This window comes from Trichosurus vulpecula, chromosome 9, assembly GCF_011100635.1.
Source record: "Trichosurus vulpecula isolate mTriVul1 chromosome 9, mTriVul1.pri, whole genome shotgun sequence".
In the NCBI taxonomy this organism is placed as follows: domain Eukaryota; kingdom Metazoa; phylum Chordata; class Mammalia; order Diprotodontia; family Phalangeridae; genus Trichosurus; species Trichosurus vulpecula.
The window spans coordinates 150,388,465-150,405,866 of NC_050581.1; the positions used below are offsets into that span (position 1 = coordinate 150,388,465).

General features: G+C 47.1%; 1 protein-coding gene across 1 annotated transcript in view; it reads left to right on the forward strand.

The window, feature by feature from the left end:
• Positions 1 to 17,402, forward strand: part of PLXND1 (plexin D1) — a 205,177-nt gene that overhangs the window by 166,208 nt on the left and 21,567 nt on the right. Inside the window, exons 26-30 of the mRNA XM_036737796.1 lie at positions 7,950 to 8,096; positions 9,174 to 9,330; positions 12,033 to 12,136; positions 12,794 to 12,857; positions 14,046 to 14,080. Of these exons, the coding sequence (XP_036593691.1) occupies positions 7,950 to 8,096; positions 9,174 to 9,330; positions 12,033 to 12,136; positions 12,794 to 12,857; positions 14,046 to 14,080 (507 nt within the window). The remainder of the gene's footprint in view (positions 1 to 7,949; positions 8,097 to 9,173; positions 9,331 to 12,032; positions 12,137 to 12,793; positions 12,858 to 14,045; positions 14,081 to 17,402) is intronic.

Here is a 17,402-nt window from a genome sequence, read left to right on the forward strand (position 1 = left end):
GGGAGAGAAGGGAAAACTGGCTAAGCCAAAGCTGGGACTAGAACTCAGTTGTCCTGATGATCAGACCAGCGAGGGTCACAAAACAGTTTCTTTAAAAAGAAAATTATCATCGTCCCCATTTTACAAATAAGGAATTAGGGGATGAGCTGGCCAGTGTCAGATACTGGATTCGAACCCAGGTCTCTGGACACCGCCGCTGTTTCTATGATACCACAGTACTGTAAGCTCAGAAACAGAAGCCTGGGGAAGCATCTGCTCTAGGGATTTGAGAAGAGCTGATCTCCAATCCACCATTCAGCAAGAAATGGGTAGTTTGGGAACCATGGCGCAGGCTGCTTTCCGGACTTCTGAGGCAAAACAGCCGGAGTCCCGGGCTTGGCTCTGTGGTGGCTGATGCCGTTGGTGTGTGTGTGTGTGTGGGAGGGGGGCATCTGGCTACACATGCCGCACTCAGCAGGCTTCACGTAAGCAGCCTTGGCACCCTGGGGAGCTGGTCTAGAACTGGTTAGATTTGGATCTGTCTCAGCTCCGTCGGTGATGAGGACTGTGAAGGGGGGGGAGCCAGAGGCGGTGCTGGGCTGGGCGCACTCTGCCTTGGAGGCCAGAACTGTAAGAGGCGTGTGTCCTGGTGAGGACGGACCCCAACACACGTAGATGTCCCCTCACTCAGGTACGTATGCATGCACACGCATGCTCACAGACAGCCACACACACACGCTTGTACAGAGACTCGCACACACATAACACATGCTACTTACGTATCATATTGTAATATATATAATTGGATAACATTAATATAGCACACAATTATATCCTATATGTATCATATCATATATATATAATATGTAATTATAGAAAAGATATAGTCACCTATTATCTAATGTATAATTACATCTAATATTATATTGTATATAATTACATATTAGACGATAGGTGACTATATCTTATCTGTAGGACATAGAATATAATTATGTAATGTACAGTATAACCACGTATTATATGTAATTACATAGGACACATAACTGTGTAGCATATATAATTTTATAATATGTAATTATGTGTTATGTTGTATGATGTTATGTTACATGTATTACACACAGGATGTCCCAAAAGTCTTAGTGTGGTTTTAAGCTTTGATAACTCAAATATGATTATAGTTTCAAGTTATTAAAGCTTTAAACTGCCTGGAAACTTTTGGCACATCCTGTCTGTACACATGGGTTCAGCTGTGAAGAGTACTGGATTCAGGAGGCAGAGGGCCTGGGTTCAGATTCTAGGTTTGCTGCTTTGTGGAGGAGGTTTGACCTTATACGAGTCACTTCACTCTTCTGAACCTGTTTCTTTCTCTGTAAAATCATGGGGTCGGAAAAGATGATGCAGTTAAAAAAAAATACTGAATTTGGAATAAGAGCAGCTGGGTGTGAATCCGTCAGGGAAGGGTCCCATGATGCATCTGAGGTCCCTTCCAGCCCCGGATCTCCGGTCCTAGGATCCTTCCCACTCCAGGCTGTGGCTCTTTGTCTTCTGAGTCTGGGATGCCTCCCAAGCAAGGATCTCAGAGACCGCCTAGACCCAACTCTCCTTAAATAAGCCCAGAGAGGGCAGTAATCTGTCCAAGGTCACACAGCTGGCTAGGGTCGGAAGTGAGGCAGGACCTCAGAACTCCCGAATCCCCATCCCACATGCTGCATCTTCCTCCTCCTCTCATCTCAGCCGGCTCCCTAGAAATTATTTCATCTGCCCACATACATAGAACTACAAAGTCAACCTTCCCTTCTTATGAGGAGGAGAAAACTGACTGTGGAATCTGCTGAGAGATCCACAAGCCCACCCAGGCCCCCTGCCTTATTCCCGCATGTCTCCTCTTCTCATTCGTCTGGATGGCAGAGTGGACAGAACTCTGGACGTGGAGGGTTCCAATCCTGCCCCAGGCACTTTCTAGCTGTATGACCCTGGGCAAGTCACTGACCCTCTCTCAAGCCTGTCTCTGCATCTGTAAAAATGGGGCTAATAATACCTTGTAAGGTCATTGTGAAAATCAAATGAGATTAATAATTGTGAAGCACTTAGCACAGTGCCTGGCACATAGTAGGCACTTTATAAAGGGTCACTATTATTGATTCAATTCAATGAGCACTGATTAAAATGGTGCCTACTATGTGCCATCCCTTAGAGATCATTAAAGACAGAAAACTAAAAACAATACCTGCCTTCAAGAAGCTTATGTTCTATTGTGGGATACAAACAAATAAATGGATAAATAAGTAGAAGATAATATGAAGGAGGGAAGAGCGTTCACAACTCACTACTAGAAGGAACGGGAAAGGTGGAAGCCCACAAGCCACACCCTGAAGGATTTGCCTGAAAGGCAAAGTAAAGTAGGGAGGGCCTACCGGGTGTAAGGTGACAGCCTAGGCAAAGGCACGTAGGCAGGAGATGAGAGGCCCAGCTCAGAGAACTGTAAGTTAGCCAGTTTGGAAGGTTTGAAAGGTAGAGTCTAGTAATGGAAGGTAGATGGGCAGTAAGTATGGGGAGGGCTTTAAATGCAAACTGAGAAGCTCATCTTTCATCTTGAAGGAAGGAGGGAGCCATGGATAGTTCCCGAGCAAGAAAGTATGACATGATGAGACTAGTGCTTCAGTAAAGTTATTTTGGTAGCTGTGCAGAGGGTGGGATGAAGAAGGAAGTACCTGAAAACTTAGAGTCCAACCAAGAGGCTGCTGTAGTCGTTCAAGAGAGAAGAAATGGGGGCCAAAGTAGGATGAGTAGAAAGGGGAGAGCCCGGTAAAAACTCCCTTAAGTGGAGCTTAGCTTCTGTTGTGTGGGGGCCTCCGATCTCCGAGTTTCTCAGGAGAGCCTGGGGACAAGGGCCCACCATTGGCTGGCTTCACTGACGTAATTCTGGCAATGCAGTGCCAAGCTGAGTGTCTTCAGTGATACCCACTTTCTCCCACCTTCTGCCCATCTCTAGGCCTCGCCTGACTGCAGCCTCTGCCAGCTCCTTGTCTCACAGGACATTTGTGATGATGATGGGCTTGGTCTTGCTTTTCCATTCCAAAGTGATTCTAGTTAATCATGGCATCTATTTGAAACAGCTGTTTCAGGGTCCCTCAATGGTAGAGTGGAAACATTCCAGACCCCCGAGCTGTGCCTGCTGAGTTAATATAACATGACACAGACATTTGTTTTATATTAGTGCTCTGCTGGCCCACTGGCCCCATCACTTTGGGAAAGAAGGAAAAGATGGAAGACATACTGCGCTCTGAGAGGAGGGAGACTCTAGATTTTCTCTTAGTTGGAGCAGAGATAATAACGTTAGGTCATGAGAAGCCTCTGAGAATCCTAGAACCTTGGATTCTAGGACCTTGCAGCTGGAAGGCACCTTAGAACACGGAATATATGATTTAGAAGGAACTTCAGAAAACAGAAATGTTAACATGTAGGATGTCAGGACTTGAAGGAACATAGAACATAGAATATTAGAACTGATGGGAATTTGGATCATAGAAATGTTAACTCATAGGGCAGCAGAACTGGAGTATAGAATATGAGAACTGGCAGAGACCTCGGAACACAGAAATATTAGCACATGGAATGATAGTCCTGGAAGGGAACTTGGGACATAAAATATTAGAGCATAGAATAGAACATTAGAACTGGAAGGAACCTTGGAACACATAATGTTTGCACGTAGAATGCCAGAAATGGAATTGAACCTTTAGAACCTAGAATATTAGAGCTTGAAGGGATGTTAATATATAACATATTAGAAGGTAGAATCATGAAATAGTCAAGATGGAAGGAATCTGAAAAGTCTCATCATCTTATACCCTCAATTGATCAGTCAGGAAATATTTATTAAGTCACTCCTTTATTAAGCACATGAAAACATAAGAGTCCCTGCCCTCAAGAAGTTGACAGAGAAGAGTACTGAGAACCAAAGGGATGAACTTACCGATTCATGGTCAAATACACAGTGATGCAGTGGAATGAGGAGTAGCAAAAATATTTTCCAGGTAAAGAAAATTGGCCCAGACTTTGGGCCCAAATGTAGGAGAAATTCTTGGGCTAAGAGATAGAATCCTTTGTGAACGAGTGATCGTACTGAGCTCCTCATTAAACTTTTCTTCTTTCAGGGATGTTGGTTTTTCATGATCTTGTGGCTTCTTTGCCCCAAAAGTCTAAGCAGTTTAGGTTTATTATCTCTCCTTCCTGACACTTCTTTGTTGGGTAGGGAGGGCTCGGGGATGTAATCTCTACTTTGTGACTGAAGAAGGGACAGACACAAGAAGGCAGAGTCTGGACTAGAACCCTAAACTCTGGGACCCCCTCTCTCCCTGCCAGGCCCCTCCATGCCCATCCTTGCTGATATCTCCAAGCTGGTCTTGTCAGTGCTCAGGTCCTGACCTGACAGGCTGTATTAGGAGGGCAGAGTTTATAATTTCAAAGAGGATCATATATATGTCTGAAAGGTTCGGAACCGCCGGATATAAGAAATTCTCAAGATAAGAGGCAGAAGAATCAAAGCATATATTTAGGCTCCAGAGTAACAGATCCACAAACCAGCATCCCCATTTTGATATATTGATCAAAAGTTTCCAGGCCCAATAAGTACGCCTCACAAGAGTAACCAGGAGGCCACAGAGAAGCATGGTGGTGTACAGCAGAATCATATACATGCTTCCCCTCTATGGTAAGAAGATTACCCACTGGCCTCAAGTCCTTGTTCAGCTTCCTCCCGTAGGTCAGCTCTGCTACCGGCAGAGGGGGGGGGTAAGGTACGCTAGGGAAAACACAGGTTCTTTCAATCTGCTTAAGCAAGGTGAAGGGGTTGACCAGGAAAGCACAGGTTCTTTCAATTTGCTTAAGCAAGGTGAAGGGGTTGACCAGGAAAGCACAGGTTCTCTCAATTTGCTTAAGCAAGGTGAAGGGGTTGACCAGGAAAGCACAGGTTCTTTCGATCTGCTTAAGCAAGGGAAGCAAGGTGAAGGGGCCGACAAGCTTACTCCAATCCAACATACAAACAGCATTCAGTTCAGGGGAGAAAGCCAAACTATTCAAGGGCACTTGTTGACTAAGTGCTAAGTAGCCCATTTTTGGTTACCAACACACAGGCTGACAACAGGCATCCTTATCAGAGCAAGAAAAATCAAAATCCATCAATAGGCCAGCATTAGGGGAGGGTGAAGGCTGCTCCTCTGGGCCTTCCAACTGTCCTTTAAGTCACCCAGCATACTAATAGCTACCATGTTGGTTCTTAAGAACTAAAGACGAATCAAGTTACATTATGCTATGGCTTTGGGGCATGGCTGGTTTTGGGGCTCAAAAGAACAGACCCACACAGCCACCTACTAGTTGTGTGACTCTAGGCAAGTAATTTTAATTTCTGTTTGCCTTGGTTTCCTCAACTATAAAATGAACGTAATAGCACTGACCTCAGAGTTGTTGTAAGAATTAAATGAGATACTATTTCTAAGTGCTACAAGCACTTAGCACAGTGCCTAGTGCACATCGGGAGCTTAATAAATGTTTATTGACTAAACAACCTTTGACCGGGCCCATCTGACCAAGTAGTTCAACAGTGTCCGGCCAATGAGCCCATCAATATCTGGGGATATCCCCAAAGGGCAGATGTGGAATCTAAGCTGTGAATCCCAAGGGGAAATCCCCTGGGGCAGCTAGAAGGAAGTATGGCGCCAATGGCTTCCCATGAGAAATGGGGCCTGCTGTCCAAACCAATGTGGTCTTACCTACCTACCTTGGACTCCAGTGGAGCTCACATGGCCATTCCAAGGTTGGTTCATTTGGGGATGAGGCAGTCCCTTGGCAGAGACGTGGTGGACTACAGGTGTAGAGTGAGGCATGTGTTGTAAGGTATGGCCAATGTGTTGATTTATTCTGCGTTCTAACTATTATTATTATAACTATTCCAAAGGAGGATTCTGTTGTAGGGAAGAGAGACATTGGGAAGTGACAACAATGTTTTTAAAAAGAGCATCCCTAAAGCTTTTTTTAAGGCAATAGTGCGGCGTAGTAGGATGTACATGGATCTAGGGGTCAGGAGGCTTGGGTTCTAGTCTCAGCTCTGACACTGACTCACTGTATGTATATGACTTTGGATAGTGAATCAATTAGAAAGCCTTTACTAAGCATCTGCTAGGAACTAAAGAAACATTCCCAACCCTCAAGGAGCTTATATTCTTCTGGGGGAGAAACATGAACGCATGTAAGTTTATACAAAATTAACACGTACAAAATTCATTCTCCCCTAAATCTCTCCACTAGCAGCTGGAGAGATGAGGAGCAAGGCCTCACCAGGGAGGCAGTATTTGAGCTGGACTTGGAAGGGAATGAGGGCCTCAATTTCCTCATCTTTAAAATAAGGAGTTTGGTGTTAAAGGTCCATAGGGTCCCCTTTTGCTAAAGAATTCGAGGAGTCAGGGAGAAGAGGAAAGTCCCCAGGGGAAGGAAGATTGAGGTGGGACCTTGGGAATAAGTATAAACTTCCACTTACTGTAAGGGAAATTTAAGGATAAAGATCTGGCTAGGCCCCAGGGAATATTCCAAACAGTATGTCTGGCTCATTACAGAGAACAGGAGGGAAAAAAAGTCAGCTTCAGCTCATGAAACCTTTCCCCAGACATATGACCCAGAGTACCAGTTGTGGTCCAATAGCCATCCAAATGCTGCCACCCATCCTGAAGCTCCCATTGTGGGGACAGCATCTTGGCCACACTCAGACCCTCGTGTGACCCACAAGAACCCCTCGGTTCCAACCATGATACCAGGCTCAGTGAGGAGAGGCCGAGCCTGGACTGTCCTGGAAAACAGAACTAAGCAGCTGAGATACTGATCTCTCCCTGCTGTGTCCCCTCCACCCCCTGCCGAATCAGCATGGTTCGTGGTTAGTTAAATTTCCCCTCGGCCAGGCCAAGTCAGAGGGAGGTTTCTGACTTTCCTCCAAACCAGTTTTCCCAGCAGCCATCCAAGGAACCGCTGGAGCTTCCAATCCCTACTTTGCTGCTTCCCAAACTTGGGTATCTGATTAGGGCTTTGCAGGTTTTTGCCGCAGCCCACGGTTTCCGGCTCTCTGGGCCAAGGATCAATTTAAAACTGAAACAAATGAGGGATATGGATTTCCCCACCCCCCACCCCCACTCTACCTCTCTCCATTCCCATCCCTGACTCAAATAACACCAGCCAAAAGACCGCTCAGTCCAGGTGCCTAGGGATGCCCTGGCACCTGGAAAGTTCTCAGCTCTCCAGAGGGAATTCCAAAAGGCTTGAGGCCCCCAGGGGAAGTGACTGTGTTCCTGAGGCCTGTTCTACTCCAGGCCCTGTGTTCACAGATGAGCGATTTACCCAGCAGGATTTAATAACAATGGACTATTTTCAGGATTCTGGAAGGTCTTCTAAACAATGGAGGGTTGGTCCAAGCTTGGGTCCACAGATTTGGGAAACCAGATCAATGAGTTGATTACTTACCATCATCCCCTTCTGGAGATCTCCTGGCCAAAGGATAGAATGTTGGCCAAGTGTCGATGAATTAGTCATTCAAAAGCATTTGTTAAACATTTACAGCTAAGACTATACAGTTAAGTCTATGTATGTGTATATATATACACATATACATATATATATATATGACTATATATAACACTTATAGTTAAGACTAGATATTCCCACATAAGAAAATTCCTCCTACCAATGCAAGATAGCATCTGCAACTTAGTAGCAGGCATTTAATAAGCGCTCATTGAGTGACTAATTGGATGACATCCTGTCTTTGGACATACATATTTGTGTAGGATTCTCATCAGTCTGGTGTCCAAGATCTCCCAAGGAGGACTCAGATCTGGAGTGCCAGAGTGGGTGGTCTATTTGGCTTCTTCAGGAGGAGAAGCCTTGGGTTATCCCTGTTCTCATCCCCACTCTCTTTGTGTCCGCAGGAGACCGTGGGTGAGCCCTTCTTCCTCCTCCTGTGTGCCATCAAACAGCAGATCAGCAAGGGATCTATCGATGCAATCACTGGGAAGGCTCGCTACACGCTCAACGAGGAGTGGCTGCTGAGAGAGAACATCGAGGCCAAGCCCCGAGTGAGCAGCCCCGACTCCCCTCCAGCAGTGCCTGTGGGAGGAGCTCGCCCCCGTCAAGCCATGGTTTGGGGGGTAGAAGGGATGGATTAGAGTAGCTGGAGCTCCAGGTGCCCAGACTACATCTGGCATCGGGCTCAGTTGGGGAATGCAGAAGGACATTGATAAGCCAGCTGTCATACACATCAGGGCAATGAGTCCTCGCCGTATGAGGTTGGAGTGAAGGGATTAGGAATGTTCTCCATCTAGAGAAGAGAACACATAGATGGGGGATGTGACGGCTGTCTTCAGAAGCTGATAATGTGGAAAACAGGTTAGACATGTTCTGCTTGACCCCAGAAGAGAGAACAGGCACAAATGAGTGGGAGTTGTCATAGAAAGCCAAGTTTTGCTGTGATATAAGGAAAACCTTTCTAATAAGTAGAATTACACAAATGTTGAGTGGGCGGCCTCAGGAGATGGCGGGTTCCTGCTCCTTGGGGGGTCTTCAAGACATCCACTTGTCAGGGAGGTGATAGAAAGGAATCTGGTCAGCTTGCTAAGGTTCCCTTAAATTCTGAAATTGTGATTCTCAGATTTTGTGCCTTCTGGCTGTGTGCGATAAGGACTTGGCCCGTAAAAGAGATGCAGAAGCAATATGTAGTGGCCCGAACTTTCTGCCCAAGGAGGGGGACTTTTATAAGCCCTGTCACTGTGCCAGATCCCAACCAGCTGTTCTATTAGGGGTTTTTGGAGCAGTGAGCTAGTTGATAATATTAACCCCCACTGCAGATTGTGAAACTGAGCCACAGAGAGGTGAATTGACCAGCCATCCAGGATGGGTGGGCTTGCCTTTAGTTGGGGAAACATAAAGCCAGGGGGTCTGGACCCTATACCGCCCCCCACCAAAGTGGCAGCCCCACCTCCTCATCAGGGTTTTAGCTCTCCACAGGTGACTCTCAGGCAGGAGAAACCCAGCTCTTGTTAGGAACCAGACTATTGTTTGCCAGTCTAATCATAGGCCTTCTGGAAGGCATCTGGATTAGGGTAACCTCAGATGCCTTCAGATCTTCTCATACCTATTTCTTCTTCTCTCCCCAGAACCTAAATGTGTCCTTCCAGGGCTGTAGCATGGACTCTCTGAGTGTTCGAGCCATGGACACAGACACACTGACTCAGGTGAAGGAGAAGATCCTGGAGGCTTTCTGCAAAAACGTCCCCTACTCCCAGTGGCCCAGGGTGGAGGAGGTCGACTTGGGTGAGCACTTTACGATGCTAACAGTAGATAGACATTGGGCACTTGCTGGAAGCTGAAACAAGCCTTGTGACTTCTGGCTGGGGGAGAGAGGCCTGAGTAGATTTTTTCTCAGTCTAAAGGCAAATAGCTGCCTCCAGCTGACCCCCTGGAAGAACCACCCAGGTTCCCAATATTCGGTCAGGGCGTTGGGCTTTTATGAGCTCTTTCACCGGCTAAGTATTAGATTTCGTCCACGATCAGCGCTGGGAGGGAGGTGCTCAAAATACATGTAGAACCGTTGTGAGCTTTAAACCACCATATAAATGTTAGCTCTGACAATTATTATCATTCCATTCTAGAGATGATGACAGTGAAACAGGAAAATTGGGAATTGTCTTGCCCAGGATCACACAGACAGACAGTTGGTATCAGATCAAGATAGCGTGGTTGATGAAAAGAGCACCCAGTTGGGAGTTGGGAGCCCAGGGTTCAAGGCCTGACTCTGTTTACAAATGCTGTAGAGACACTTCTCAGTTAACCCGAAGTTCAGTGAAATATTTGAGAGTCTCTTATGCTATTCCCATGGGAAAAGATGGTGAGGTAGGGGTTAGACAGGAGTATATATAATTAAGTGAACTTGGAACTAGCTGAATGGTTGGACCCTGACTTGGATAAAGACAGATGGTGTGCTCGTCAAATCTGCAGACAACACAGAATTGGGGTGGATGGCTAACACATTGACTGACAGAATCAGAATTTGAAAATATCTTGACAGGTTGGAATATTGGGATGAATCTAACGAGATAAAATGTAATGGGGACAAATGCAAAGTCTTTCACTTGAGGTTTTTTTTAATCAGCTTTGCCTGTACAAGATGGGAGAGGCGTGGTTAGAACACAGTTTATCAGGAAAAAAAAGAAGTAGAGATTTTAGTGGGTGGCAAGCATAGCGTGAGCTTGCATGTGGAAACACAGGCAAGAAATTAGATATCGTTTGGGGCCGTATGAAAAGAGGTGGTATTGATGCAGCTAGGTGATGCAGTGAGTAGAGCACTGGCCCTGGAGTCAGGAGGACCTGAGTTCAAATCCAGCCTCAGACACTTGACACACTTACTAGCTGTGTGACCTTGGGCAAGTCACTTAACCCCAATTGCCCTGCCTTCCCCCCTCCAAAAAACAAAACAAAAAAATTTTATAAAAAGAAAAGAAAAGAGGTGGTATCCAGCACTGGGGTGGGGAGAGTCGTAATGCACTCTACCATGTTTTTGGACCGTAGTGAGAGCATCATGTTCACTTCTGGGTACCATGTTTTAGGAGGAATATTGATAAATCGGAGAGGGGAGCATCCAGAATGATGAAGGGCCTCTGGTGCACACCCTTGGGAAATAAACTAGGGGTATTTGAAGACCTAAGGAAGATATGATAGATGCCTTCCAAGGGCTGTTGAGTAGAGAATACAGTAGATTTATTTTTCTGGTTGGCAGAGCATCACTGGGAATTATGGGTGATGATTCCAAAGAAGCAGATACAGGCTTGCTATAAGGGCAACCTTCCTAACTATTAGAACTATCCAGAAGTGGAAAGGGATTCCCATGTAGGTCATGGGTTCCCTCGTATTGGAAGTTTTCAAGAGAAGACTACTGGCGAGTTATGTTATGGGAAAGATTCGCATTCAGGTGTGGGTTGGATTAGATGGCCACTGAAGTCCTTTCTAGGACTCTGAGGTTCTGTGATTCTGACTGTGTGGCCTTGGCTATGACATTTTACCTCTCCAGGCCTCAGTTTTCTTATATGTCAAATAAAAAGTTGGATTAGATCAAGGTTAACGAGTTTAACCTTAACAAAATTAACTTCATTTGTGTCATGGACCCCTTGGATAGTCACTCTGGTGAAGCCTGTGGACCCCTGCTCATAATCTTGTTTTTAAATGAATAAAATGAAATACAAATTACAATTACAATGATTAAATGAATCCAATTATATTGAAATAGTTATCCAAAAATTTTTTTTAAAAAACACAATCATGGATCATAGGTTAGGAACCCCTGTTCTAGATGTTTACCGAGGTCCTCTGGCTCTAATGCCCTATGTTCTCTAGTCTCTCTAGTTCTAATAATCTATAATTCTCTTCCCAGTTCTTAAGCCAGTACTTCACCCCCTCCCCCTTGCTGTCTCCCCACTTTCCTCCCTGCCCCACCTTCCTTCCCCAATTCCCCATCCATCACCATGATTTTCATTGCTTCTTCCTTGATCCAGGCTTCCTCTAGCCAACCCATCAATGTCACTTTCTCCACTATCGGAGACAGTAGAAGCCACTAAAGCCCATTATGTGTCAAGAGTCCTAAGGGCTTCTGTAGGATCCTTCAGGCACTGGGGAAGCATTTCCTGAGAATCTCCCACCTGGTTAGAACTCAGAGTCAAAGCTGTAGGCAAGTGAGGGTGGGGGAGTGGGGAAATGAGGGAGTGGGGGTGGAGGCTGATTCCAAAGCCATGCAAGCAGCTATGCCCACAAGGATCTTATAATACAGCGGGCAAGACCAAGTGAAGACATAAGAATAATGACAAAGCAACGCAAGGACATGCAGGATTAATAGAACCCAGACAGGGTACGAAAGGAAGAGCTGGGAAGATAGACTATGGTCAGAATGGAACTTGGCCCTCACTTCCCCAGCCTTCCTGCCCCCACCCCGTCATGGTCTCCACCCCCCACATCTCTCTCTTTAGAGTGGTTTGCTTCAAGCACCCACAGTTACATTCTACGAGACCTGGATGACACTTCTGTGGTAGAAGATGGCCGGAAAAAGCTCAACACCTTGGCGCATTACAAGGTAAGGCAGCCCCAGTGCTCCTCCCTGTCTGCTCACTTCCTTTTCTCTGCCTTGAGCTAAGCCCCTCCAGGCCTTTCTCCCCCCAGCCCATGCCCTGAGCTCTGCACCCCCAAGGCCCTCTCTTAAAACCCCCCCACCCCACCCTGAGCTCTGGCCCTGCAGGCCCCCTGTCTTAAATCCCGCTACCCCATGGCCTGAGCTCTGTACCTCCAGGGCCCTCTCTCTTAACCCCCCCCACCCTATCCTGAGCTCTGGCCCTTCAGGCCCCCCCTCTCAAACCCCCCCACCCCATGCCCTGAGCTCTGCACCCCCAAGGCCCCCCTCTCTTAAACTCCCCCACCCCACCCTGATCTCTAGCCCTCCAGGCCCCCCCTCTCAAAAACTCTTCACCCCGTGTCCTAAGCTCCAGCCCTCCAGACACTCCATCCCACCCTGAGCTCAGTCCCTTCAGGCCTTTCCTCTTCCCTGCCTTGGTCAGAGCCCCATCATTTGCCTCCCATGTGACTCCCTGTCTTGGTTGTGCGCCCATCTCTGGGCTGCTTCCCTGTGGGTACATGCCAAGTGTGACTGATTTGGGTTTTCCAGCACCCCAGAGGGCTGGCTCAGGGCCCGGCCATCCTGGGCTTTGACTCTCACAGCTTTACCTCTTCCCCCCAGATCCCTGAAGGAGCTTCACTGGCCATGAGCCTGACGGATAAGAAGGACAGCAGGCTGAGTCGAGGTAATTTCCTGCCCTGGCCTCTCTGGGTGGAAAGAGCTCATTGGAAGCCCTGGGCCCTAGGACCACCGCTTCCCCTTATGCCCTGGGCTCATAAAGCCATGCCACTGCTGAACAGGCTGCGGGCGGGGGCAGGGGAGCCAGTGGGGGAAGAGTTGACTTTGCCAGCTGGATTTGGACTAGACCCGAGGTTTCTCTGCCTAAATTCTACTCCTACTACCCTACTGAAGATGATGATGATGATAGAGGAGGAGGCAGCATGGTACAGTGGAACAAGCACTGGCTTCAAAGACCTGAGTTCAAATCCTGCCACTCACGTTTAGTACCTATGTGGCCCTTGGCAGCTTACTTGTTCTTGTGCCTCAGTTTCTCATTCGTAAAATGAGCAGCGGGCTAGGTGACCTCTCAGGTCCCTTCCAGCTCTAAATTGGGGATCTTATTATCATATGCTATTGATAAAGCCCCTGAGGTGATACACACAGTAGGTCTTAAGAGGATAGTGGGTTCTTTGCATGCTGGCAGTGGAGGGTGGGGGTACAGAGAAGAGGGAGGTCGAGGGGAGAGGAGGGTCACAGACTATTCCGTGTTTGGTTTCCTATCCCTAGCACTGTAGCGCATAGTAGGTATACATGCTCATTGATTACTCAGCACATTCATTCATTAACTAAGAGAAAATGAGATTTAGTTTAGGAGGCTTTCAGCTTTCCCCAGGTGGCCCCAAATGGGAGGCCAAGGCTAGACTTAAAACTCCACCCGGACCTATTAGCCAGGCCTTCAATCTGGAGCTACTTCCCTGATGATGTACTGCATGGCCCTGGACCACTCTGGGCCTCAGGTTGGGAGGAGTTATCTCTGCCTTTTCCCAAATGATAGACCTCATGGTGGAGTAGAAGGCATATGGGCTGTGGAGTCAAAGGACCTGTGTTCAAATCTTGCCTCTGACTTAGCCAAGTCACAGCCTTCCTGGGCCTCAGTTTTCTTATCTGTAAAATGAGTGTTGGACTAGCTGGCCCCTTTTTAGCTCTGAATCCATGATCCCATAATCCTCTTGGTACACAGCCTCCCCACCCCCAGTCCCCTCTCCCAGTTGGCTAGCCAGGCAGTGGGTGCTGTGGAGATGAGGAGCTGAGGGCCTCCCTTCCCCTTCTTTTGTCCTCTCCCTTATTCTTTGTTTTGACTTTTCTTTTGCAGTGAAGGATTTGGACACTGAAAAATATTTTCATTTAGTAAGTATCGGATTCCAAAAGCAATTGAGGTTAATAGCGCTGCGCTCAGTGTGTGGCCAGAAGTCTTGTCTTCGTCTTTTGGTTTCTTTCCTCCCATTTCCTCTATAGGAAATTTCTCTTTGGAACGAGCCCAGCTTCCAAGCAGACTGTGTCGGTGAGGAGTTGCAGAGACACACAATGAATCTGTGTATGTGTATACATGGGTGTGTACAAGTGTGTGTGTGTGTGCGCGCGCGCCCGCGCGCACACACACGCATTCACACCCCGGCTCACTCCCTCACACATTCACACATACCCCATCACCATCCGGACCATCAGTCTTTTGTTGTGCTAGCAAAAAGCATGAATCACTAATGGGGCACAGGCGGCAACTTCAGTCTCTCCCCGCTTAATTAGGGGGTGATGAGGCTGTGACCCCGGGCAGCATCAGGGGCAGGGTGGGGAGAATGCTTTCCATGTGTCTGAACAGACAAGGGAGTTCGTCTGGGGGGCCGGATGGCCTGTGATCAGGCCGCCAAGGGGCCAGAAGGAAGCCAAGGGGAGACACTTTGTTCTTGCCGCCTTCTATGGGTTGCCCTCCCCCTGCCCCCACCCCAAGGGTGGTGGGTGTTGGAGGAGGGGCCGACATTTGGGATCTGCAAAGAGCAGAGAGACCAAGTGAAAACCATGTGCCTGAGGACCCTTCTGGTGCTGTGCCCCTGCCCATTGGCCAGCCTTGGGCAAATCTCTTTTTCCATTGTGGGCTTATTGGAAGGAAAGGTTACCTGGGGGCGAGAGGGGGAAGGGCCTACTTCCCAATGGTCTGCATTGGAGAATAAATCAGTAAGTTACCTGGATACGGTCCCAAAAGGACTTTCTACCCCCTACTACCCCTTGCCTTCTGCTGCTTCCCTGGCCTGCCAGAGGACCCAACAGGGAAGGGGAATGAGGGGGCAGAATAGAGGAAGGAGGTTCCTAGCTAACAGTCTAGCTGAGAAGCCAAGTCGACCACACAGGAAAGACCTCAGAACAATTGTAAAGCAGCCTGCAATTTGGAGACAGCATGCTACAGTGAAAAGGATACCAGATATGGAGTCCTAGGATGTGGGTTCAATTCCAGCTCTGCCACTTATTAGCTGGATGACCTTGTACCTCAGTTTTCTCATCTGTAATATGTTGGACTACATGGCCTCCGAGGTCCTTCCCAGCTCTAGATTACGAAATAGATGAAACCACAGAACCTCTGGGTATCGGTTTCCATGCTACCTGGGGAAGAAGTGGGAGAAGAGAGTGATGACAGGTCAGAAGAAAATCCCCAAACTCAGCAAGAACGTACCAGGCGCCTCCTCTGTGCGCTGAAGCTATAGAGAGTGGAGGTATGATGAAGACGTTGTCCCTGCTCTCACGGGCCTCCTAGGCTGGGAGTTAGGAACAAATAACTGCGGACAAGCCATGCTGAGCACCACAAGGCATCCACAGACCACTTGTCATCAGCAATCAAAGGAGGGAGAGATCTCTTCCTGATGGGGAAATCAAAGTGGGATTCCTGGAAGAGGCAGGGATTTTTGACAGGCAGAGATGGGAGGGGAGAGTACACTATTAAGCGATCAAAGATGTCAAGGCTGGAAAGCACAAACCATGTTCGGAGAATGACGAGTCGCTGAGTTGGTTGGAGTTCAGGGCACACGAAGGGGAACAGTGAAAGAGGATGTTTAGGACCACATTGTGGAATGCCAAAGTAAGGAAGCAGCAGGGTTTTGTGCATGGGGCACTGAACCTGGAGTCAGAGACTTGGGTTCAAATCCTGTCTCTGGCTTTTTAACTGTGGGCAAGACCTTCACCTCTTTGGGCCTCAGTTGATTCATCTGTAAAATGAGGTGAATGGACTTGATGACCTCTTAGGTCCCTTCCAGCTCTAAATCTATGATCCAATGTTCTTAGGACCCTGGGAAAATCATGTAAATGCTCTGTGACTCAGTTTCCTCATTCATAAAATGAGGGGTTTGGACTTGTTCAGTCATTTTTCAGTCACGTCTGGCTCTTCGTGACCCCATTGGGGTTTTCATGGCAAAGATACTGCAGTGGTTCTGGCTCATGTTAAAGATGAGGAAACGGAAGCAAATAACAAGGTTAAGTGACTTGCCCAGGGTCACACTACTCATAAGTGCCTGAGGGCAGATTTGAACTCAGGTCCTCCTGACTCCAAGGCTGGCACTCTATCCACTGTGCCACCTAGCTGCCCGCATAGTACACGAGGGTCTGCAGCTATCCTGTGAGGCAGGAGCTGTTATTATCCCCGTTTTACAGATGAGGAAACTGAGGCAGAGGGCGGATAAGGACTTGCCCTGAGTCACAGAGTGAATGGTTTCTGCAGCAGGTTTTGAAACCACGTCTTTGTGATATCGAGTGCACTGCTCCGCCTGGAGAACCGTGTGACCTGAGGCTTTACGCCTCTGAGCCTCAGCATCTTGTCTGCAAAATGGGAAGAAGGGAGGCCTCTGAGGTCACCCACAGCTCCACATCTGTGCACCTTACACAGCGCCAGGAGCACGTGAGCACTCGACACACGGCCTATCTACCTGCCTCTCGCCTTGTCCTTAGAGTGTGACATACAAATAGGATAGGCTATAATGTGATATATGGGACGTAATATAGGATAGGATAGGATAGAGGATAGAATAGAATATGGGATATGATGTAATGTAGGATAGAATATAATATAGGATAGGATATAACATAAGATATAATATATAGAATAGGATATATAGGATAGGATATATAGGATGTAATATGGGATAAGATAATATTTGGATATAATATGATATAGGATAATAACATAATATATAGGGTAATATTATATAGGATATTATATACGGGGTGTTCCTAAAGTCTGAACACATAGGCAAAAATGCATATTTTCAAGAAATGAAATTTTCAACCACATTTTATTTAATTGGAATATTAACAAATAACATCTTCAATATGATGTCCATCATTTGTGATGCAAAGGTTGATGCGCTTTGCAAGATTCATGTGAACTCGACGCAATAACTCCACACTGCCGTCAATTTTCTTGTGTGTCCAGACTTTAAGGACACTCTGTAATCAGGATAAACAAACTCTAGTGGAGGCCCAGTATTAGGTAGTTATGAGGAATACAAAGATTTGTAAGACAACAGTCTCTGCCCCAAAGAATTATAATCTAATGGAGGAGAGGAGGCATGTACACATGATGGGTGCTTCGCATAGTAGGTGTTCAGTATTCTCTTTTGAAATGAATGTCATCCACTATATGCTCCATGCCCCCAAAAGAGACTAGAAGTGCCACAGGAGAGATTCCCGT